The sequence below is a fragment of the Sinohyriopsis cumingii genome, chromosome 4 (assembly GCF_028554795.1).
Source record: "Sinohyriopsis cumingii isolate HCF-2022 chromosome 4, ASM2855479v2, whole genome shotgun sequence".
NCBI classification, from domain to species: domain Eukaryota; kingdom Metazoa; phylum Mollusca; class Bivalvia; order Unionida; family Unionidae; genus Sinohyriopsis; species Sinohyriopsis cumingii.
The window spans coordinates 77,206,838-77,229,208 of NC_142964.1; the positions used below are offsets into that span (position 1 = coordinate 77,206,838).

The 22,371-nt window shown below is 34.7% G+C and overlaps 1 protein-coding gene across 1 annotated transcript in view; it reads left to right on the forward strand.

The window, feature by feature from the left end:
- The window catches only part of LOC149801493 (chitin synthase chs-2-like), a 65,394-nt gene extending 43,257 nt beyond the window's left edge, over positions 1-22,137 (forward strand). The window contains exons 12-30 of the mRNA XM_089955665.1: positions 356-498; positions 3,157-3,276; positions 4,006-4,078; positions 4,485-4,540; positions 5,231-5,380; positions 5,807-5,912; positions 6,313-6,366; positions 7,134-7,552; positions 9,063-9,240; positions 9,703-9,843; positions 10,354-11,294; positions 11,687-11,935; positions 12,350-12,429; positions 13,093-13,198; positions 13,805-13,958; positions 15,389-15,586; positions 16,890-17,025; positions 17,720-17,920; positions 18,777-22,137. Coding sequence (XP_089811791.1) covers positions 356-498; positions 3,157-3,276; positions 4,006-4,078; positions 4,485-4,540; positions 5,231-5,380; positions 5,807-5,912; positions 6,313-6,366; positions 7,134-7,552; positions 9,063-9,240; positions 9,703-9,843; positions 10,354-11,294; positions 11,687-11,935; positions 12,350-12,429; positions 13,093-13,198; positions 13,805-13,958; positions 15,389-15,586; positions 16,890-17,025; positions 17,720-17,920; positions 18,777-20,674 — 5,403 coding nt within the window. The 3' untranslated portion in view covers positions 20,675-22,137. The remainder of the gene's footprint in view (positions 1-355; positions 499-3,156; positions 3,277-4,005; positions 4,079-4,484; positions 4,541-5,230; positions 5,381-5,806; positions 5,913-6,312; positions 6,367-7,133; positions 7,553-9,062; positions 9,241-9,702; positions 9,844-10,353; positions 11,295-11,686; positions 11,936-12,349; positions 12,430-13,092; positions 13,199-13,804; positions 13,959-15,388; positions 15,587-16,889; positions 17,026-17,719; positions 17,921-18,776) is intronic.
- Positions 22,138-22,371: the final 234 nt, after the last annotated feature.

The following is a 22,371-nucleotide window of genomic DNA, read 5'->3' on the forward strand; positions in this document are numbered from 1 at the left end:
GAGTATTAGGAGTTTAAATAAATGTACAGATTTAATTGTTTAACGTTCAATAGCTTCAACATTTTTTAACAAATCCAAAGCAGTCTCTGTGTGCTTATTTAATTTAAACAAATTTCAAGTCAGTTCCTACATTTCATTCGAGTCCGTGTGGCATGGTTCTATACACTTTACAAAGTTATATGTCTTTGTGATAGCTTCAACAACAGGCGACAACTAATCGCCTGTTAGTTACAGAGAATTCGATTGGCCTAGTTATGATAACGAAAGCAATGGAACTGTCAACTTTTCATCTGCTATTCAGTCTATTTTTTGTTTGTATTCTTGAATGCAGTGATTATAAGTATATTTTGTTCAGGTCACCTACAACGCTGATGGATTCCTGGAGAGAAACCGAGATAACTTGAGTCAAGATCTAGTCGACTGCCTGCTCCGCAGCAACAACGATTTCATTCAGGCGCTTTTCAAAGCCTCTCGGTCACCAACAGGGACAATATCAGAGTACGTTTTTCTACCTATTTATGATTTGATTACGTAAATCGGTGCTTAAGAAAGAATATTATGTTTCATTCAGATGAATAAGGGAGATTTGTTTATGTTTATTTTTGCATCATTCGACAATACAGATACAATCGACGTCCCGTTGTTGTAAGGACAAAATAAGAAATGAAATTAAAACAACACTATGGGATGAGATCAAAGATAAAATCACTCGCAGGATGGATATAGAAGTTTCTTCATTTAAGTATTATTATTATTATTATTATTGGAATTATATTGTTTATAGAACAGAAGTACCATTGCTTCGCTTATAAATTGTACCAACAATTTTGTGATCTCAGAGCGCGACCAGGATACAACGTAGTCACGTCTGCTGCTATGTTGATGATGCCCTATCCATAATGTATCTTTCTATGTCATGCTGTTTTAGCAACAATCGGAGGAAATTTGGTTTTCTTAAACTTACTTATCAGGAAAGAGTATAATAATATTCATCCCAATCCAATAACTCCCGGAATATACATGCAGTCGCTGGCTTGGTTTGCCTTAACTCTAATATATGAGACTGGTACATAAATACATTCCCAGTAATGTAAGAGCTATAAAACCGCATGCATGATTTATTATTTTTCCTATCTAAATTGTGTTCCTTTTCATTGGTTATCAATACATCACTGTATGACTGGAACCCTTCAATATTTTCTTTTTATCTCTTGCTAAAAATACCGATGACATTCTTCACCTCAAACTCGTTCCTAGGGTAAGATGAACTTTTGTTCAAAGAAATTAGGACACAAGCTTGACTGATTTTTTCCTTGCCGCTTGTCATACACTATCATGGCAGCCCTGCTTTTAAGGCAAGTTGGTCACGACTTGTCACGGTTTGTTCTTGACTTGAATTATCAATTCCAGCTAACTGTTCTGAAGGTTATTATCAAAACATCACAAACAGCTGGAAAAGGCTCCAATACAAAAGGAATACCATAATACCATATCTTGTAACTATATATGTATATATAAAGAATACAAATCATATGGCGAATAACAATCCTTTCAAGTGCACTGGATCCATCAAGGGATCACGTGTGTCAGGGATTGATTAAGATAAATGCAAAAAACTGACTACGAACAGTGCGAAACTAGAATCAAGCTAGCCTGAGAGCTTTCAACTCTTTAATGAGTCACTTTCAAAGGCAAATACAAAACAGAGACACGACATACAAATAAAACAGAAAAACTGTTATATTTGTTTTATTTGTTTGTCTTGTCTATGTTTTGTATTTGCTTTTGAAAAAAACTCATTAAAAAGTCGAAAGCGCTCAGGCTAGCTAGATAATAGTTTCGCACAGTTCGTTGTCAGTATATTGTATGTATGTATGTATATATATATATATATATATATATATATATATATATATATATATATATATATATATATATATATATATATATATATATATATATATAACGAGAGATAGATCAATAGCAGCATGTAAAGTGTAATATTTTGGTGTCCGGCGTATTACAAACACCCAGATCATTATTTCTATCCCATTCCCGTGCATAGTAACAACACACACACGCAAGCACACACACACACACACACACACACACACACACACACTGCTGTACAATTTACAAGTCTTATAAAAATGGAAGGTCATGGTAATAAAGAAAACTGTTTCCAGCTATGAGGTCACCCTAGTCTTTCAAACCGAAAGCCTGACAAATAGATGCTATTCTTGTTGATGCTTAACCAAATGTGTCCCAAATTCTAAAGTATTTCTTTACCCGCTGAAGACTCAAATATACTTGTACAAACATATGGCTAAAAGTTCCACGCTCATGTATATACATATATACATATACTGCACATTCTATTCTTAACACTTGATTCAGACGAATGGATATTTGAACAGTCATGCACAAATGTTTCTGAAAGAAACGAAATGAACTTTCGTCAATTCTAATTGCACAAACCACAAAGAGTTTTAATTACCAAAGCAAAATAAGATTAATCTTTTGCATACTAATCCATGACCCGTCACGGAGCATAGCGTTTTGATTTATATACACGCACCCAACTATAATGTCGGTTTTACCACATCAGTGTGTTATCCGAAGGGTTGAATTGCAACTAAATTATTTATGAACAAGATAACTACCCAGCATGGGTCCTATCTGTAATATAATTTTAGTGTTTAACGCAACTATTTTAAATTACATAGTGTAATTGGTAGTATTTAAAACACAATTGACTTTCAAAATATTTATACAAAACAATACAATTTCCCTGGCTTTTTATTTTGTACCATATCATATTTGAGACAATATCCTCCATCGTTACTTCCTAGGTTGTATTCTGAGTACATGACATTCGAACAGTTCTTGAGAAAGTCGCTTCTATTCACACATATCGTGAAAGTATATGGCAGCTAATTGTTCAGCTTTTGAAAATAATTTAGCTTGAATAATCCCTATCTACGGCATAGCATATCAAATTTCAATCCACATTATGTTCATATTAGGCTAAATCCGTCATACCAAAGTATCATTGAAATTCCATGTAATGTCCGTTATAGACAGACATTTGTAAAAACATTTTTATTTTCTCAGAGGTACCACCTATGGTTTCTTATAATCTCATGTAATTTACAGCTACGCTAGTAACTATTCCTCAAGACCCCAACTTCCAACAGCATGGCCTACTGCTATTGACCCACAGAAACTTCGAGAAAGTCTTTCCCGGAAGGCATCTCTACGTATTAAGAGAAAAAAGTAAGACTGATTGTTTTTGGTCAATATAGAATGGTATAAGACATCATGAAAAACATTAGCAAGTAACCACTGTGTTGTTATTATTATTATTATTATTATTATTATTATAAACTTAAAAACGGTATAGTTTCATTCTTTCATGTTTGTGCCGAATGATTCTGATTTAGTCGTTCTGAATGACATGAGCTAATCAGTAGCATCCGTCCCCTGACTGAAATAACTGATGAGGACTTGGTCTCTTTAGTTAAAATATGATCCTCTTACAGATTCGTGAACGTTCTAAGCAATTAAACGGATTTTAGTTGTGTTTTTATTTTGTTTGTTTATGTCTTCCAGTATCAAATGTCAATTTTCTGAAGATTGCTGAGTACGGACAATGGAAACAACACACATTTACAGAATCCCTTTCTCGTTATTTTGCAATTATATTTCACGTAGACATTAAATTTTAGTCGTCTGATATCTAAGTATGTTTTTCATAACAATGAGCATCGGAAAATCTCGATGACATTGTACTGTTTAACTCGCTAATAAGCGAATGTGAAATTTAGTAACTTTCCAGAGAGAATAAGGCACTAAATAAGGTCTGCCACTTGAAATATTTCAGGTGCTTATTTTCGTGTTTTTACACAGTTTTCTTTAACCATTATATTTGTCAATCTTCTATACACATTGTGGAATATTATAATAAATCTTACTGAGTAAAATTTAATTTCTTTCATTCTGCAGAGGTCTTTCAGGAGAAACATTCGACCACTTGACAACTTCGAGACCATCACCCACAGTGACTCGCCATTTCAAAGTAAATCTTGTTAATTGTTTCTGGTGAATTGATCATATAAATGAGATGTTTTCTAAATTTCTGGTACATTTTAATGAATATATGATTAGATTTATGACTATTTGAAACAATATAGTAAGTGTTTCTCTTTCTGTTCAGACATGTATTAATACACTGGAGAATGATCAAAAAGACATTATTTGTTAATAGTATCTCTCTCTCTCTCTCTCTCTCTCTCTCTCTCTCTATATATATATATATATATATATATATATATATATATATATATATATATATATATATATATATATATATATATATACATAGGGAAAAAGAGTGTGTCTGTCCCATTGAATAGTGAATATATTGTCATTTATTTTACCTTTTTAATTTGAACTATTATATGTCCATAAATATCTGTTTTCAGAAATCGCTGTCAAATTTGATGGGAAAACTAACACAGGCTTCACCATTGTTTGTCAGGTAAGATGTTTGTCCGTAAAATATTATATTCAAGTCACGTGTTGTACGTAAGCTATTGCTTTTTTTAGTACATGCTGTTATTAGCCTCTCTAGCAGACCTTTATTATCGAGAATCTCTGCCCATATACTCATTTATTGTAATAGTTTTGAATCACTTACTAAAACCATGTGTATAAAGATGAAATTAAAACAATCACAATTTACCGCGTGATCGTCGTGCTTTCGTCTAATTGATATTTCTGTTCATAGATTTTTGTTTTTATCTACAAATATTTCAAATTCTACATTTATCTACGAAGAGGTTTTAATTTATTTTGATGATGATGTAAGTTGTATGTATTTTTGCTCATACTGAGTCAGAGAGCTTCTTAATATGCATTGAATTTGCTTAGAAGGCAGAGAAAAAAATGGAAATTTTAGGTTTGTTTTTTAAAGCGTAATTACTATAAGTGGGTGTGATATTCTTGATGAACAACAAATAAAAACAAAACCAAAGGCAATTAAGGACCTAACTTGTCAAATATAATGAATCAGAATCGATGGAGCTGGCCCCAGATTTGTTTTTTAAAAATGTTTCGATATTACAATTCTGAACGACAGTGATAGATAGCTTAAATTGTTGTGCAATAGCGGCAGTTAAAGTAGTGCACCTTTTAAGTTTTCGATTGAAAAGTACTGTTTCGTTTCTAGGTGCATCAAACCGAATAATAATTTGTCATCAGGAAAATTCGATTCTGAGCTTGTCAGAAGACAGCTCTTGTGCAATGGACTGATGGAACTTGCAGAGCTACGCAGAGATGGGTATCCATTTAGGATTAGATTTGAGGACTTTGCTCAAAGGTAGTCGTGTTCCATTGTAACAATCGTTACCTGTGAGTGTAAGGTAGACATGTCCCAATTATTATAACTGATTATGAAACTTTAGGTATATAATTTAATGAAACTGACATCTTGATGCAAAGTTGTTACGAAAATATACTAGTGTCGCATTGAAAGAAAATATTTGCGATTTTAATACTGATTTTAATTTCGTTTACCTCAGTATCAGTGGTTTGTATTAGTATGCATATAAATATTTTGAAAAGAGACCTCGTAAATGATGCATGAAGAATGTCTCCAAAACAATCATCTTTGAAGTCGATTGTACATTTTGTTCTCTTACACTTTGCTGCCGTTCCGTTTCGCAAGGATGGTGTCAAAGAAGTTCTATTATGTTTTAAAATAATTTTGCTAAATCATAACAATATGTTTAATCTTGTAACCCAGGTATGGTTTGCTTTGTGATGTTGATTACTGTGAACACGCTGAAGAGAAGTGTATGATAATATTGCAGAATGCGGGCATCCAGGGATACCAAATTGGTAAAACTAAGGTAGGATCACGGTACATTTTATTTTTTGACAGAAGCTTTTGTAGATTTAAAAAGTAAACAGACAGATTAAAATCATAAATCTGATACAATGTTCAATGAATACATTATTCTTCGCTGAATGGATATAGACCTCCTTAAAATCATAAATCATTAAAATCATAAATCTGATACAATGTTCAATGAATACATTATTCTTCGCTGAATGGATATAGACCTCCTTTGTCTTATCATCTGGTTTATGTCTCTGAGTTTATATAACAAAATCAAGTCGTACTTTGCTAACTCTGTTGGCCCTGGCACATCAGCAATCGTTTTAAACTGCCTTTGCAGAGCAAGAGTTCCTGTAAAGAAAACAAAAGTCATCTCCGTTCATCCTACCAATTCACAATCTCGTTTACAGGTATTTCTGAAAAACTGGCACAAAGACATCATGGAATCCGTCTTGAGGGTGAAGGTAAGTTGCGAATACACAAACATATACAACACAGTATATTCGCTACTATTGTAAGTTGTCTTCATGAGCTTCAAAGGTGTATGTTTATTTGATATTTAACACAAATACATTATTTCACCAAAATCCTCATAGAATCCACGCCGGAACACATACTTTAATTTCTTGTCAAATTTGGGAGGCAAGTCCTCTTTGCCCACTACATCAGCGTAGTCTGTCTCTCTCTCTCTCTCTCTCTCTCTCTCTCTCTCTCTCTCTCTCTCTCTCTCTCTCTCTCTATATATATATATATATATATATATATATATATATATATATATATATATATATGGGGGTGTGGGGGTGCGTGCGCGCGTGTGTGTAAAGGAAAACGTACGTGCAGATTCTATTTTCATGGTGGACAACAAATGAAGAGCAATTACAAACACATACAAGTTAATAAAATAGTATCCATATGCTGGTTTATTACATTAACATTCTGTTTTAGCCAAGTTTTGTGTTTGTACCTGTTTTTTAATCGTGTTTTCTACTTTGCAAACTTGATCCCAAAACCATGAAAGCATATTGCCAGTTTCTCCTGTTGCACAGTGGTATGTCATTTTTGTTTCACACACACACACACATACACACACACACACACACACACACACACATAATGATCAAACCTAACAAGTGTTGTCATTTGTGTCATAATGTATAATTAAATCCAAACATTGCCAATACTCGAGTAATTCTAACACAAAAAGTAAAGTATATGATTTTGACCGTAGATTGAAGAGCAACAAGAAAAAGAGCGTCGCCTACGTCAACAGCAAGAACTTATGGAACGACAGCATTTGGAAGACGAACAGCGTCGTAGATCTCAGCAGTCTATGCTGTCGTCGGAATCATGTGATTCGGACAGCTCTGATGGTCCAATGAACAGCACACCAAGACATTCGGCCGTTAGTATTGATATCGGTTATACCGATACGGCTGCACTTCTTCAGGAAAAACTTGTTCAGCTAAATGATGATGGAACTGGGCAGCTCAGTAGTCTTGAGAAAAGGAAGAACAAAACGGCTCCTCAACCACCGTCTCGTGGCAATCTGACGGAAGACGGTATTAGCCTTCCACCAAAAATGCAAATGTCAGAGGAGAGTAAGAGCACGACAACAACTTCCTACGAATCTATGGAAACCGATAATTGGTGAGCCTTTTGTGTAAATATGTTTATCAAGATGATATCTAACTAAAAACTTTCTTTCGTTTTTGAAAAAATAATGCAGTGCATCAGGTTTAGCATAATACTTGAAGGAATTGACAAGCATAATAAACAGCACTGAAAATAATCAGGGACCCGCATCGGGATGCTTCATCACTGTTCTAATAGTTCTTTCCGTCCGTCAGTTCACATTTCTTGAAATTAGGATAGGTCAACAACACCTGCAAATAACTGGATCTCGTATTATATGTGGAAGCTTCAATAACTCTTGTTTTTCATATCCAGTATTGACGGAGTCAATTCTCCTTTGCCATTAATGTTACATTTCTACTACAGCAGATAAGTGTAACCTGCAAAACGCAGAAAACGTGCAACATATTCTGATAAAACTTGTACGAATTGTTTCACGATCCCAGGTGAATCGTTTATAGGTTGTCTCGTCAGCTCCAGTTTGGATTGAATTATGGCCTTTGGCAATAAACTTCATATATTCAAAGTGGATATTGCTGGTAACAATGGTAGCCCAGAAACAATTCAAAACATTCTGATGCGATGTTGTATGAACATTATCTCATAGATGTAGATGTGATTTTGCGGGAGTGACCTCGTTTAGAAGAGGTATTGCTGTTCCTTCTGACTTTGGTTTCTATAAAATGTGTCCGATTATAACTGAAGATTGCGTTTCTATTTAGAATAACTAGCTCTTCAGCGAGTTTGATTTCCAGCAGTACTCGACGTCATTTACAGGAGTTTTGGCCCTGATTGTCCATTTCTCCCGATGTTTGTTTCTATGACATAAGTTTACCAAGCCTTACTGTATTTCAATCATGTTTGACGATTCGTTTTGTATTAATGATACCTTGAATAAATTTAATTGTGATTATTGTACATTATCATTTATGCTAAGGTCACTGCTTCCCTGCATTCATAACCTTGATTTTTACAGCATAACTTTACTAGGAAACCTTTAATTTAGCTAACGTTATTACGTCCCTTTATACATGTGAAAATATGAATGAGTTGGATTCTAAGTATTCAAAGCAGTTCATTTAGAAGACATATAACTCTCTCATACATACCGATCTTCTCTGAACGATAGTCATCCAGCATAATTTATTCTTTTTAAAGCTATATCAAGCAAATTGTAGAGATCCTGGCCCTCTGCGATGTGCCCATTACTACCAGGCCTGAATAACTTTTCAGCCATTTTTCATGTTCATATCAGAATAACTATATTAGAATAATTTTAAATCAAGGCTAGCAGAGTATTTCTATACGATATTACACGTATGAAACCAGGTAACTTTCAGCAAATGATAATTTCAATATAAGAAAAGATTAGTTTAATTTGGCAGTATGAAAAAGGTATTGGTCTGCTTCGCCAAAACAATACTTATTTTATCGATATACTCCTCATATTTCTTAATTGTGCCAAGGGAACTAACTTGATAAATATAAGTTTGTTTACAGTAACTGTCATACATTATAAATGCAGGCGGCCGTACGACATTTTCCAAGTTTCGGAGAGAGAGTTCGAAGAAAATGATGCCATTTTCAAGGAAATTCTGAAGATTGTACGACTGGTACTGTACATCTTCCTATTTGCTGCAGTTCTCGGGGGAGCCGTGGCCAACAGACTATCTCTTATGCTTATTATTTCTGGAATCAACAAGGTAACGTTTTGACATTATACGTGTCAGTTTATATTCACAGATGACCAAGCATGATATATTTACATTATTCGCCATTTTGTATCTAACGACAGATGTTCTTGTTTCTTTTACCGGAGTTTGTTACCGGTATGCCTCAGTATTTTCCTGAGGATACAAGTATAACAAAAACAAATATATACCACACGTTTGCTGCCAATCATTCCCTAAATGTTTTTTTAGAAGAATTTTACTTTCTTTTTTTTTTTAAACCAGAAGGCCAACAAATTTCGAAGATTTAAATAAAAATTCGAGTATTTCCATCTTTAAGTCAGATCATGACTTCACTTGTTCTGTTGAAGGAGACATAAAATATAAACACAGTTCTGTAATTTCGTCTAAATCATACAACGAGGTTAATATTTACGTAGAAATAAAAACAGAATTAAATAATTATAAAATTTTATTCTTGCTTATCTTTTAAAGGAATCTCCTCAAGCCAGCAGCGAGCACATTACAACCCTTCTATTTTGTGTTTGCGGTCCTCTGGGTTGGAGCTGGTTAATGTCATTAATGAAGATTCTTTTCGGTGGCAAAGAGTGGCCACGTCCTAAGACAGTCCTTGTAGTAAGTGTGTTCATTAAATGCATAGGGCTTTCCAAATTCCCGTTTTTCTATCAATACCATGAATTTGGGGATTTATCTTGCATACTAGATATCCCTTTTGAAGTATAGTATAACTAAGAAACTATGACGAATTCAGTCACTGAAAACAGGCATTTATTTATTTTATTTATATCAATTATTTCTTAAGAAAAGTTTATGAATAATATTTGGTAATTTTAGAAGATGTAGTATAGTTGAAAAGAAATTATAGAAATTGAATGTTGAATAGCGAGCAAATAGGAACGGTATTCGTTCGCAGCATATACAGAGATAAGTTATATATTCATTTTAGTCTTCTGATTAGTAGTGGTCATAAATACATATTACGAGAATTCCCAAAAATGTAACGTTCTGTTAGTAAAAATAAAAATTCCTTTAACTTCAATCCCAATAAGTAAATTATATTTATTCTACAAAAGGAAACTCTTTATTGTAACACATGATACAAGTAATTGTGTAAATTTATTTTAGGTACTAATCTTGGAGTGTCTTCAGACGTTTGGCGTGTCCCTTCTTGTATACAGAGTCCTCCCGTCTACAGACTTGTTTCGGGGAATTGTAACCACTTTCGCCATTTGTCAGATTCCGAGCCTTCTCAAGGTCATAGTTCATGAAAAGCGACCTAATCCAAGCATCAGTGAGATAGTGGCGATTATCATGAACATAGCTGCGTTTATAGTTCAGATACTTGCAATCCCTTTCTTCACCGTAGGCGATTTTGTTAAGGAAGGGAATTTTTCTATTGTTGAAGGCCATGAGACAAATGGATATACCTTCACGCCAGTAATCCTCGAAAGAACAGCCACCTGGGAGCTTCCAATTGGCCTTCTTCTGACCTCTCTTGGCTGGTGGGAAAATTATGTATCCGGCGAATGGACAATATTTGGAAAGATTACAATCCCGTTTAAACACATGAGAAAGATTTTGCAAGATTCAAGAGAAACGACGTTTCTATTGGTTGGTCCTTTCAAAATTGGATTGACAATTCTCTTGGCTAGACTTCTTACTGGAAATTCTGATTTCAAAGTCAGCTCCTCTCCAATCAGCAATCTTAATGCGGAAACTCCTGTTGAGGCTCATTTTGTCAAGTACAGCCTGATGTATCTGCAGATAGGAACTGGGATTCTTCTAACCTATCTAGCAGGATTGATATGCAAGCTTCACATGCAAACGATGGCATTCTCTCTACCGATAGTATTAGCACCACCTACTTCATTGGCGGTTGCTTATCTACAGTGTCGATACCAATTCCTTCCAGCTAACTGGCACACTGGTGGATGGTTTTGCACTAATGAAGGCACTGAGGGGCTAATTATGCCATTAGTCGCTGCCGCTGTTCTCTTACTATCATACTGTATTACAGTGTCCCACATATGGTTCCCGCAGAGTGAAAGGATGGCAAAACTTGAAAAGTAAGTAAATGGAATTAATAGCAATTCTTCTCGTTCTTTAGAATATACCATCAGTCGAACATATATAATTAGTCGAATCAGCTATGTACAGCCTACGGGGATGAAATGGCTATTTCAAAATGTTTTGTTTTGCTTAAACTCCATGGATAAATTAACTGATAATTTGGCAATGTTTTTGAATTTATTTGAAAGCATTGATTGTAGGGAACATAGGTTGTGCATGGCATTCGCGATGTTTTCAGATTTTTAAAGAGATGAACATAGTCTCACATATTCTTCATTTTTTTTGTATAATTAGACAGTTCTGTAGGGTGGTATTCCTCAAATGTGAAAACGAATCAGTCATATCCGTATTAGTATAGTTATGAGTAGTTTTCTGTCCTTTATTTCAGATTGTTCATCACTCCACATTACGATGGAGTATTCCCAGATTTTACTCTCACACTACGCAGACGCCGTAACGACAAGGAAATCAAGCTGACCGGTTTTGACACGTTTAGATACGTAGGGGAGGACAGTTATTCAGGAGATGATCCCTACATCAGCAGTAATCCAAATGTTATTCCTCAGGTGTATGCGTGCGCAACCATGTGGCACGAGACCAGACAGGAAATGACGCAGCTGCTGAAGTCTCTCTTCCGGTTCGTTTTTAGCTTTAATTCCTTTGCCTGTTTAATAAACTGAACTAATTATAAGATATGTATCTAGTAATGTTCATTAACTCTTTAACAGCAATCTCTTAATTAAACTGTTTTCAGCACACAAAAACTGTTTTCTATTTTAGAATCTCTGTAAATTAGTGTATATGATCTAGCAAAGGCATATTTTATTCAGATGGTCATTCGGGGATGAAAAAGCCGATAGCAAGCAAGTTAATTATATTGAACACATAAACTTACGTTATACATTTCAAACTTCAAATAATTTAAAATCACTGATACGATTTATTCAGATCACCTTCTTTTAGATGCAAATAAAATACGTTAAAATGTTTGTCTTAATTCAAGACGACGTTAAATGCGCTTTAGTTAATGTCATTAATACGTACCTTGTAGACTAGATTACGTCCACTGTGCGAGTCGATTGGCCCAAGACAAATTTGGTATCAAGGATCCTGACTATTACGAGCTTGAGAGTAAGTGTTTTTGTTATAAACAGTTTTAATTCATATTGTTATTGCTTTTTAAATGGGACTTTCACATTAAAACAATCGATACTAGAACCCTTTATAACCCCACTTGCCAAGGCAATGACTAATAAGCACCGCATTCTATAATCCACATGTACTGAAGTCGCCAGACGTTCGTTTAGCCTGTTAAATTTCTATAGCACAAGTGCTTTATCGATTCTCATGAGAACGGTTCAAAATAATCGAAAGAACGTATTGTTTTTATAGTTTTTTATATTGTCAGCAAGATTATTTTGTAAACAGGCAGGACAGAAAAGGTTTTGCATGACTAATCTACAAGCAAGGGAAAGCTAATACAATATGAAAGAAGAGAACAAAGATCAACACTGACAAAATCTTAACTAAATTAATCTCATTGTTATTGTTGTTATTATTATTATTATTATTATTATTATTATACAACAATATCTTCTAAGGTAGAACACGGGAGATGCATTATTAAACCATTAACTTTAGGAAAAAGATGCATGATAAGGTCTTAGCTTTTGACGTAGATAATAATTGTCTCATCAGATGCTAAACATTCATTCCGCGTGTGTTCTATCTACAATAAGAAAATACATTCAATTAAAATAATCTGGTATACGATTTTGCTTTCTACCATTATAGTTCACATCATTTTCGACGATGCCTTTGAACTTGACGAAAAGGTGGACAAATTTGTGCCGAACAGTTTTGTGCAACAACTTTGTGAATGCATGGAAGACGCCGCCAGGTATGAATGGAATAATACAAGATAAACATTTGTCCGGATTGAAAACCTGTCTACCATTATATCTTGGTCTCGCAATTTCATCTTGCGTTAGCCTCTAAGGGCCGATAATTTAATTTTGAGTACTTGTGTGTGTATGGGGGAGGGGCATCAATTTTATTTTGAAACAGGATAGTGTATTTGTTTCTTTCATCTGAAGTAAGGGTTATTTTAAAACTATTGTTTGCTTTTATTTCCTTGCATCAGAGCAAGAATTTTTTTGTGAATTATCTGACAGCCGATATTTTTTTTCATCACCCCTATCCAGAAAAATAATCGATTTCAGGATCTGCACGGTGCATCTTTTGCTTACTAAATAATTGGTGTTTCGTTCTTTTATGTTCTTTCTCATTTTTTTTCCTGAGCTTTTCCTTATCTCATAAACTCAAAGTTAGCGAACATCTGGTCTGCAGGAATTAGGCGACGCGAATATGGTCTACATGTAGCAGTTATGTAGTCTTTTTTCTATTATCTTAAGGTTTAGTTTAGAAACCTTTATGAAAAATGTAAAATAAATTTAAACCTTAACCTGTAAATGGTGAATTCTAAAATTAGTTTCTACTCTTGTAGGTCCGTAGTGAAAGGCCCGATCACACTGTCCCCACCCAAGGTATTTTCCACTCCTTATGGCGGTCGCTTGATCTGGACAATGCCTGGACATACGAATCTAGTTGTGCATGTGAAGGACAAAAACAAGATCAGACACAGGAAGAGATGGTCACAGGTATGTCGGCCTATCTGTAAAAACGCTTTGAATGCATGAAACAAGTACACAGTAGTAGAAATTCTATACACTCCCAGCATGCATAAATCCATGCACGTAATGTTATCTTCATGAGGTGCAAGTACCGATTGCGGCATGGACTACCAGTAAATAGTTGGTTTATTAAGAAAATTTCGACAATGCCGGGTTCTAGGAGCCACACACCAGAAATGTCGTAATATATGTGCATCGGAATGCTCAGTTCCAAAATTCATGAAAATAAGACGACGAAGAACAAGACATTTTTCAAAGACTATCGAGGTTTGTAGTTCTAACAAATGTTGGATTGTAATGAGAAACTTGATTATGGAGCATATATTGTATGCTTTTGAGATATTGTAAAATTGCCAAATATATTTGAGAGGGTATGTTAATATTGTATATCATATGGAGTTACGACTTAAACTAAGTAACAGCGGAAAGCAAAACCAACATTTTTGTAAAATACAATAAATAATTTTTTAAGCAACAAAGTAACATTTTAAGAGGAACTTACAAAATAGCAAATTAAATCCCAAAACAATTCTAAATGTTCTATCATAAATCCGGAAGTATAGAATGTTCCGAATGAATTCTAATAATATTGAATGTACCGATGTACCAATATTCTTGATATAACACATTGATATAATCCATACTGTCTTTGAATGAATTCATAATAATCCCACGGTAGACATAATCCAATCAAGAACCACTTTAGTAATTACAATCAATAATTTAAATAATGATTCCTCTCAACTTATATCTGAACAATTAAAAGCGAGTTCACATTTACTGACAATAAAATATGAATAAATAATTTTGGTGTATCAAAACCTATATAAAAACATAAGATACAATAAGATGACCAGAATGTGTGCCATTTTCCCATCATATTCCTAGACAAGATAGTTTCCAGAAAATCAGGCAAAATAGAATTTCCGAAGGAAAAATCGGGGTCTTGAAATCAAGTCCAAGTAAATATATTTTAATAAATGACATTTGTATTAGGCCCAAACTAGTGCCATCTATAAGGGACAAAGATCAAGCCCAAAACGAATTTAATATACAAAACAATATATAGTGTAAGTAACACTTTCAATCATAATATTATCTTTTTCGGCGATAAGATATTAATCGTTTACGATATTAAAAGCACTACCGGGAATGGCGCATATTCTATTGATTTAGGGAACATTCAGTGTCCGTTATAATCATGTGAAACTGCCAGTAAATAAATAATAGGAATATAAATGTTATGCATTCCGTTAGTTACGTTATTTCGCTACCATAATTTTTGAAATTTCGCTTAAGAATAGATCTGAATAGGAAGGTAAATAACCAGAACCCCTTCGTCTCTGGTTGTCTTCAAATTAAATATCAATCATTCAATCACAAAAATTATTTTCTAGTGCCTGTACTTGTACTACCTACTTGGATACCGTCTGATGGGAGCCAAAGAGGCCGACAAAATGATGGCGGAAGAATCAGAGATGGAGAGTGGCTTTTCCAAACCTAGACAAAGGAAAAAGGGAAAGTCGAAGAAGGATAACCTTTCAAGACCCATCAAGTCCTTGTTTAGAAGAATCGACCCAGAGGTTTATGAGATGGTATATGTGCATGAAGTTCTTTAAATTAATAATACACTGATCACGAATATTATTTTAGAATCCTGTATATTTTCAAACAGTTTGTAACCTGGAAAATTTGAGTTAAAAATGGAATATACTTGAAATGGCAGATTGTCAAAGCTAACTCAACGCATGATTTTCTGACATAAAAAAGAGATGTAGCCGCAGAAGGATGTTTTATATTATTTGAAAATGTATTGACGAAGGTTGATGTGCTAACGTCAGTTCTTCTGAGGATATAATGCAAGTGCAAAGCAATAATCTTTATAATACATGTGAAAACTACCTCACAATGTAATGGTCTGTTTACTCCTAGTCGGGCATGCATTGCTTCCTTTGAACATTTTTATGGTGATATATATTTTTGAGAGTTAATAAGAGGGCTGCGTGTGAGACATTACCTAGCTGTAAATGCACATTCTGCAAAACAATAGATAAACAAGCATAAACATTTAAAAAAGAATAAAAAAATCTTCGAAAACGTATTTAATAATGGCAAACCATGAACTATGGCAATGTCGAATATAGTTGAGACACACTGGATATTTGCCATCTTGGAGTTTGACAAGATCTAAATGATATCTTGAAATACACACAGACATTAACACACCCATCCACACGCATATATATATATATATTCCATCAAACGCTTTCACGTCGCCGTCTTGAACTCCATTCAGGTAGACATCATCCTCTTAAAAGTTATTTAAAAAATGTGATATCATTGCTATGTCAATTACGTCATTATTCATTGGGCGGGGTTTAAACAACTTCTTTACTTCTATGTCCGACATTTGTATACAAAAACTATTTGTATGACTGACGATATCTTTAAATACCATTAATAGTCCGTAGTGATTATTAAAACTACTTCACAGCCCTTAAGTAAGCAAAGCGAAATAAAAACGAAATCAGCAGAATTGCACAAAATATATGCCCTATACAATATGCTATGACAATGCGTCAGTGTCCTATAACGTATATTATAAAGGTGTATTAATGTATCGATACAACGAACAAAGTGGTCTGTATAAATTAAAACAACCAACGTGAGTTTCCTATGGTCATGTGAAGAAAATGTACCAGTGTATAGATATAATGTACTAAGAATCCCGTTTTAATTTTTCATGAATCCCGAACAGTTGGAAATAGAAAGGTCTGTTCGTAGAGTGCGTATGAAACTGGCTGAAGCACAGTTCCTTTGGATTGAATATTATTATATCGAGTATGTATATCATCCCGAGTATCTGTTGTCCTTTTATTTCATACTTCTTTACTGCAGGCCGAAAACACGTTTATTTTGACCTTGGACGGGGACGTGGACTTCAAACCCGAATCTGTCAAACTGCTTATTGACAGGATGAAGAAAAACAGGAAAGTTGGAGCAGTATGTGGGCGAATTCACCCAATAGGTTCAGGTAAAGAGTAACTGGACTGATCGCCTTTACTTTTTAAGATGCATAGGTTCAGGTAAAGAGTAACTGGACTGATCGCTTTTACTTTTTAAGATGCATAGGTTCAGGTAAAGAGTAACTGGACTGATCGCCTTTACTTTTTAAGATGCATAGGTTCAGGTAAAGAGTAACTGGACTGATCGCCTTTACTTTTTAAGATGCATAGGTTCAGGTGAAGAGTAACTGGACTGATCGCCTTTACTTTTTAAGATGCATACGAAAACACTGGATTTCATTGTTCTTCTACCTTTCAGCTGTTTCATAGATGCTTTAAAAATCTACCAATGATCCGAATAATCATGATAGCAGCTATTATGACTGTGATAATAATGATGAAACAATAAATCATATAAAAGAGCTTAATGGTTGCGTATGTTAAAAACATCACCTTATATGAAATGCGAGAGACAGTAAAATATAAAACAAAACAGAAAGAAGCATACAGACAATAATAAAAAAGTAAAAGAACTACCATTATTAACCATTTTATTTACCCACTTATGTACAAATCAACTGCGAATAATAGAGACCTATATTTACGCTTTTCGCAATCAGTCATACGTAGACATAATTAACTGATCTGCTGGCGCAGTATGCAATGGCAGATGGGAGTATATGCTGTACGAAGCTAGAAGAGAATTTTCTGTATATTTTTCAGGTCCAATGGTGTGGTACCAGCAGTTTGAGTACGCTGTTGGTCACTGGCTGCAAAAAGCAGCGGAACACGTGTTTGGCTGCGTTCTTTGTTGTCCCGGATGTTTCTCTCTTTTCCGAGGTTCGGCCCTCATGGATGACAATGTCATGAAGATGTACACTACAAAGCCAACTGAAGCAAGACACTACATTCAGTTTGAGCAAGGTGAGTAATATGTCATCATGTAATCCAATTAACTGAATTTTGCTTGCCAACTCATGCTCCATTCTGTTCGCGTTATACCTTATTGAGTCTTGGTGTATAATGATAGTTACTATTTTATTGATATGTATAATTATTAGAAATGTTCGTCATATCTTACATGATTAGTCAAATTATTAAGCTTGAACATCGATCACACACTGTGCATATACCAAAATATGAAATTCAGTTCTGAGTTAGTCCCTTTTAAATGTGATTGTGTAATTTATTTCTGTCAAGGATAATTGTGTTGTCGGGAGGTTTCACCAAGTAGCAAATAAGCGTTTTCTTTATCAATATAAAGATATTACACTTCGAAATGTGATATAGGTTTTTCTCATCTGTATTTATAAGACTGTTAAAGTTATAGCATTTATCCTTATTTTCATACATGTGCAGTTTACAACGTGAACGTGTAATCTGTTTTTTTTTTTCTTCTCAATGTTGATACAAAAATATATAAACAGAAACAATGTTGAAAAGTAAAAACAAGACAGTTCTGAGGACATTTAATTAATTAATTAGAGAATACAGTTACATAACTATTTCTGCAATGTATAGCGCTATAGTACAATAGAATTAATACAGAGTGAAAAGAGAAAAGAATTAAATAAAATAACCACAGCTATAACTATATATTAAGATCAAGCTGGAATAATATCAGATGTCATATTTGATATGGGTGGACGAAACATGTACAACCTGTTACTTCTTTGATCATGTCAATAGATACATATCCTCTTGCAAAAATTATCTGTGACTGATTTCTTAGACTTCATCAAAGAATAAAGGACTGAAATTCTGATCATGTTTGTTTCAGGGGAAGATCGTTGGCTGTGCACTCTTTTGTTGCAACAAGGCCATAGAATCGACTACTGTGCCGGAGCAGACGCCTTGACTTTTGCACCAGAAACTTTCAACGAATTCTTCAACCAGAGAAGGCGCTGGTCCCCATCTACCCTTGCCAACATGATGGATCTCCTGAGCTCTTGGTATGATACAGTTAGGATCAACGACAACATCAGTCGCCCCTACGTCCTGTATCAGTTCATTCTGATGGCCTCCACGATTTTGGCTCCTTCTACCATCATCCTGATGATTACTGGCTCATATCACTCAGTACTCAACATCGGAATCTGGGAATCATACTTTCTATCCTTGCTGCCTGTGGTTGTTTACATTGGTATCTGTATGACAATGAAGAATGATCATCAAATAACTGCGGCTGCCATCCTCAGCGCCCTCTATACAGTGATTATGATGATTGCTACCGTGGGTACGATCATAAGCATTGTGACTGAAAATTTTGGAAGCCCGAACGTTGTCTTCTTGACAGGTTTGGTAACAGTCTTCTTCATATCGGGAATACTTCATCCACAAGAGTTTTTCTGCCTAATATATGGTTTGCTGTATTTCCTGACAGTACCTTCCACATTCATCCTACTCACAGTTTACTATTTGTGTAACCTGAATAACGTCTCTTGGGGAACAAGAGAGGTTCCGAAGAAATTAACTAAAGAAGAAGAGGAAGCAGCGAAGAAAGCAGAAGAAGTAAAGAAGAAAAAGAGAGAAAGCAAAAGTATATTAAACAGGCTAGGAATCATGAACCTAGTGAATGATGCAAGGGAGATGATACACAGCTTTATGGGAATTAAGAAGGATGCCGGCAAAGAGTTTGCTTCGTCTGCGGTACAAACAGACGATCTGGCGTTGCTGCCAGAAGGCAAAAGACCAACTACAACGGACAGACAACAAAGCAAATCGAGTAGGACTGTCACGCTTCCACACGAAGATGTCACTCCACCAGGCTGGGAGCCAAACCCAAATAAGCCGTATTGGTTTGGTATGGAATACTTAAACAGCGGTCCCAAAGAATGTCTTACTGACGAAGAAAGTGACTTTTGGAAATATATAATTAAGAAGTACCTGCACCCCCTTGATGAGGACAAGACTCACAAAGAGAAAATCAAGAATGATCTTATATCACTGAAAAACAATGTGGTATTCATCTACATAATGATTAACTTCCTTTGGACCGTCATCACCTTGCAGTTACAAGCTATGGAGGATGAGCTCAAGGATTTCTACATAATTGCCAAGTATGAGCCTCTATCACTAGTCTTCTTGTCCGTCTTTGCGTTTTGCATTACGCTGCAGTTCCTCAGCATGTTTATTCATCGATGGGGTACATTCCTTCATCTGATGTCTAGCACTCACATCGATTGGTTCAAGAACAGTTCAACGGAAGAAGATTTCGTGCGATTCGTTGTCAGCGAAGCTCAGCGGCTTCAAAGAATGGAGCCGGCTGCGGATTACGATGAAATGCCCACGGATTATGACGACAACGAATACGAAGACACTGTTACAGCGATTAATGATTCCGAGGCATACGATATATTGCCTACACCACCGGGAAGCAATCATAATACACATAGACATGGTTTTCCTCAACGGGACAAGAAAAATAGTCCCACTGATAAAGACATGCCACTTTTACAACAAATATTTGAGGACAGATTAGAAAATATCCACAGAAAATTGAAACGAGGAACGTTTGCTTTTAGACATCAAGATGGACCTTTCCAAAGAAATGATAGTAAAAGATATTCAAATAAAATAAGTAACATGAGACAACGAATGTTTAAACGAAGTTTTAAAAACAGAGGACGTGATGATCAGCATGACGAACCTGCAGAAATCAAAATTGAAGAGATTTAGCACATTTTAAAGTGCAGCTACATTATTTCACTGAAAAAACTATATGTCCCTCGGATTAATGTATATGTTTTTATCGTATGGTGTAGAATCTGCAGTTGTGTGTGTGTGTGCCATACAGATTAGAGTATTTAAGAATTATAGGAGGTCAATATAACGTATGAACAGAGAAGTAAGTGGAAGACATACAGTTGGAGAGTGTTACTAATGTTAATTTATGCTTCAGGCAATATCAGGATGCCATTTTAGCCAATTGTTTTGAGCGGTGTTAAACTTAAGCTCCTTGCAAAAAATGAAATATCTTAAAATGTATTGCATGAGAGTGAAAAGAAATGATAGTGTTTATTAATAAATTAATTAACGATTTAAATACATATAGGACGTATATGAAGGATGAAATGTACTTTTTATGACAAGAATCTTATCAATGAAAACAAGATGTAGAAATTTAATATATAGCACCATATGCAAAGGACCATACAAAAACCATGATTGTACCATTGCTGTGAGTAATGGTATTGTATTACCTGTATTTATCTGTGACTTTTAATGGTCTTCTCACTTTCTCACTGAAAGACATCATAACCAAAAATGTGCCGGTTTTGAGATTTACGAAATGTATCTATAGAGCTAACCTATGAAAAACACATGGTCAGTGCTTGAAAGACACACGGACAATACTGAATGATCTTCACATGTCTTGTATATTTTGGTGTTGGTATATCAGTGCCTTATGACCAAGTTTTTGTTTCCAGAGTCTTGCAGACGATAATTCATGTTGCTAACTTTTATCCCCGTCGAAAGAGCCTTTTCATCTAGGAGTCGATAATCGAGACAGAAATGCTAATGGATAGAACTTATTTAAATTCTGAAATATACGTATCAAAAGCAAATGTTAGCCATAGGCATTAGCATTTTAAGTGTAGCAGATGTTAGATTCTTCTTCTATTTATATAGTTTTAGGCTGGAGGTGCCTATTTACTCGGAATTACATATTATATCAGCTAAACTGCTATATTTAAAGTCAACAGTTGAAAACGATAGTAAAAAATTATATCAGTCTTTATGATTAGATATCCTTTGAAAGAGGTTTATATCAGTGCAGTTTAAATTTATTATCATTACTTCGAGTAAATATTGGTACGATGACTCAATGACTAGTAAAAAGGTATATATGGTAAAGGTTTGTGGCATTATATTCTAGTTAATAGAAATCGGAAATCAGATATTCAAACTGAAATGGAAAGACACATATCCCCATGGTTTGTTCATACCACTTTTCCGCTCCTTAATTTATTTTTAATTAGAACATTTTCATATTTACTAAAGTGTGGAATAATTAAATAATTATGATGAGGTGTCCAGAGTCTATGGAAATAACTGCCCAGTGTTTACGTCATGGATCCTAATCAATATATAGCCTAAATATTGGTTTCGGACGTGTATTAAAGTGTTATATATCTTCATATTTAGTTGAACTTGATTTTCCACCATATCTATCTATCTATCTATCTATCTATCTATCTATCTATCTATCTATCTGTCTGTCTGTCTGTCTATGCGTCTGTGTGTACGTCTATATATCTATGTATGTTAGTAATATTTAAAAGCGTACCAATTATCACTTCGAGACCACCTCTGAGTTCCATATCGTCTGGATCCAGTTTTTGACAATGAAATCTGTGAATTCCATCTGTGCG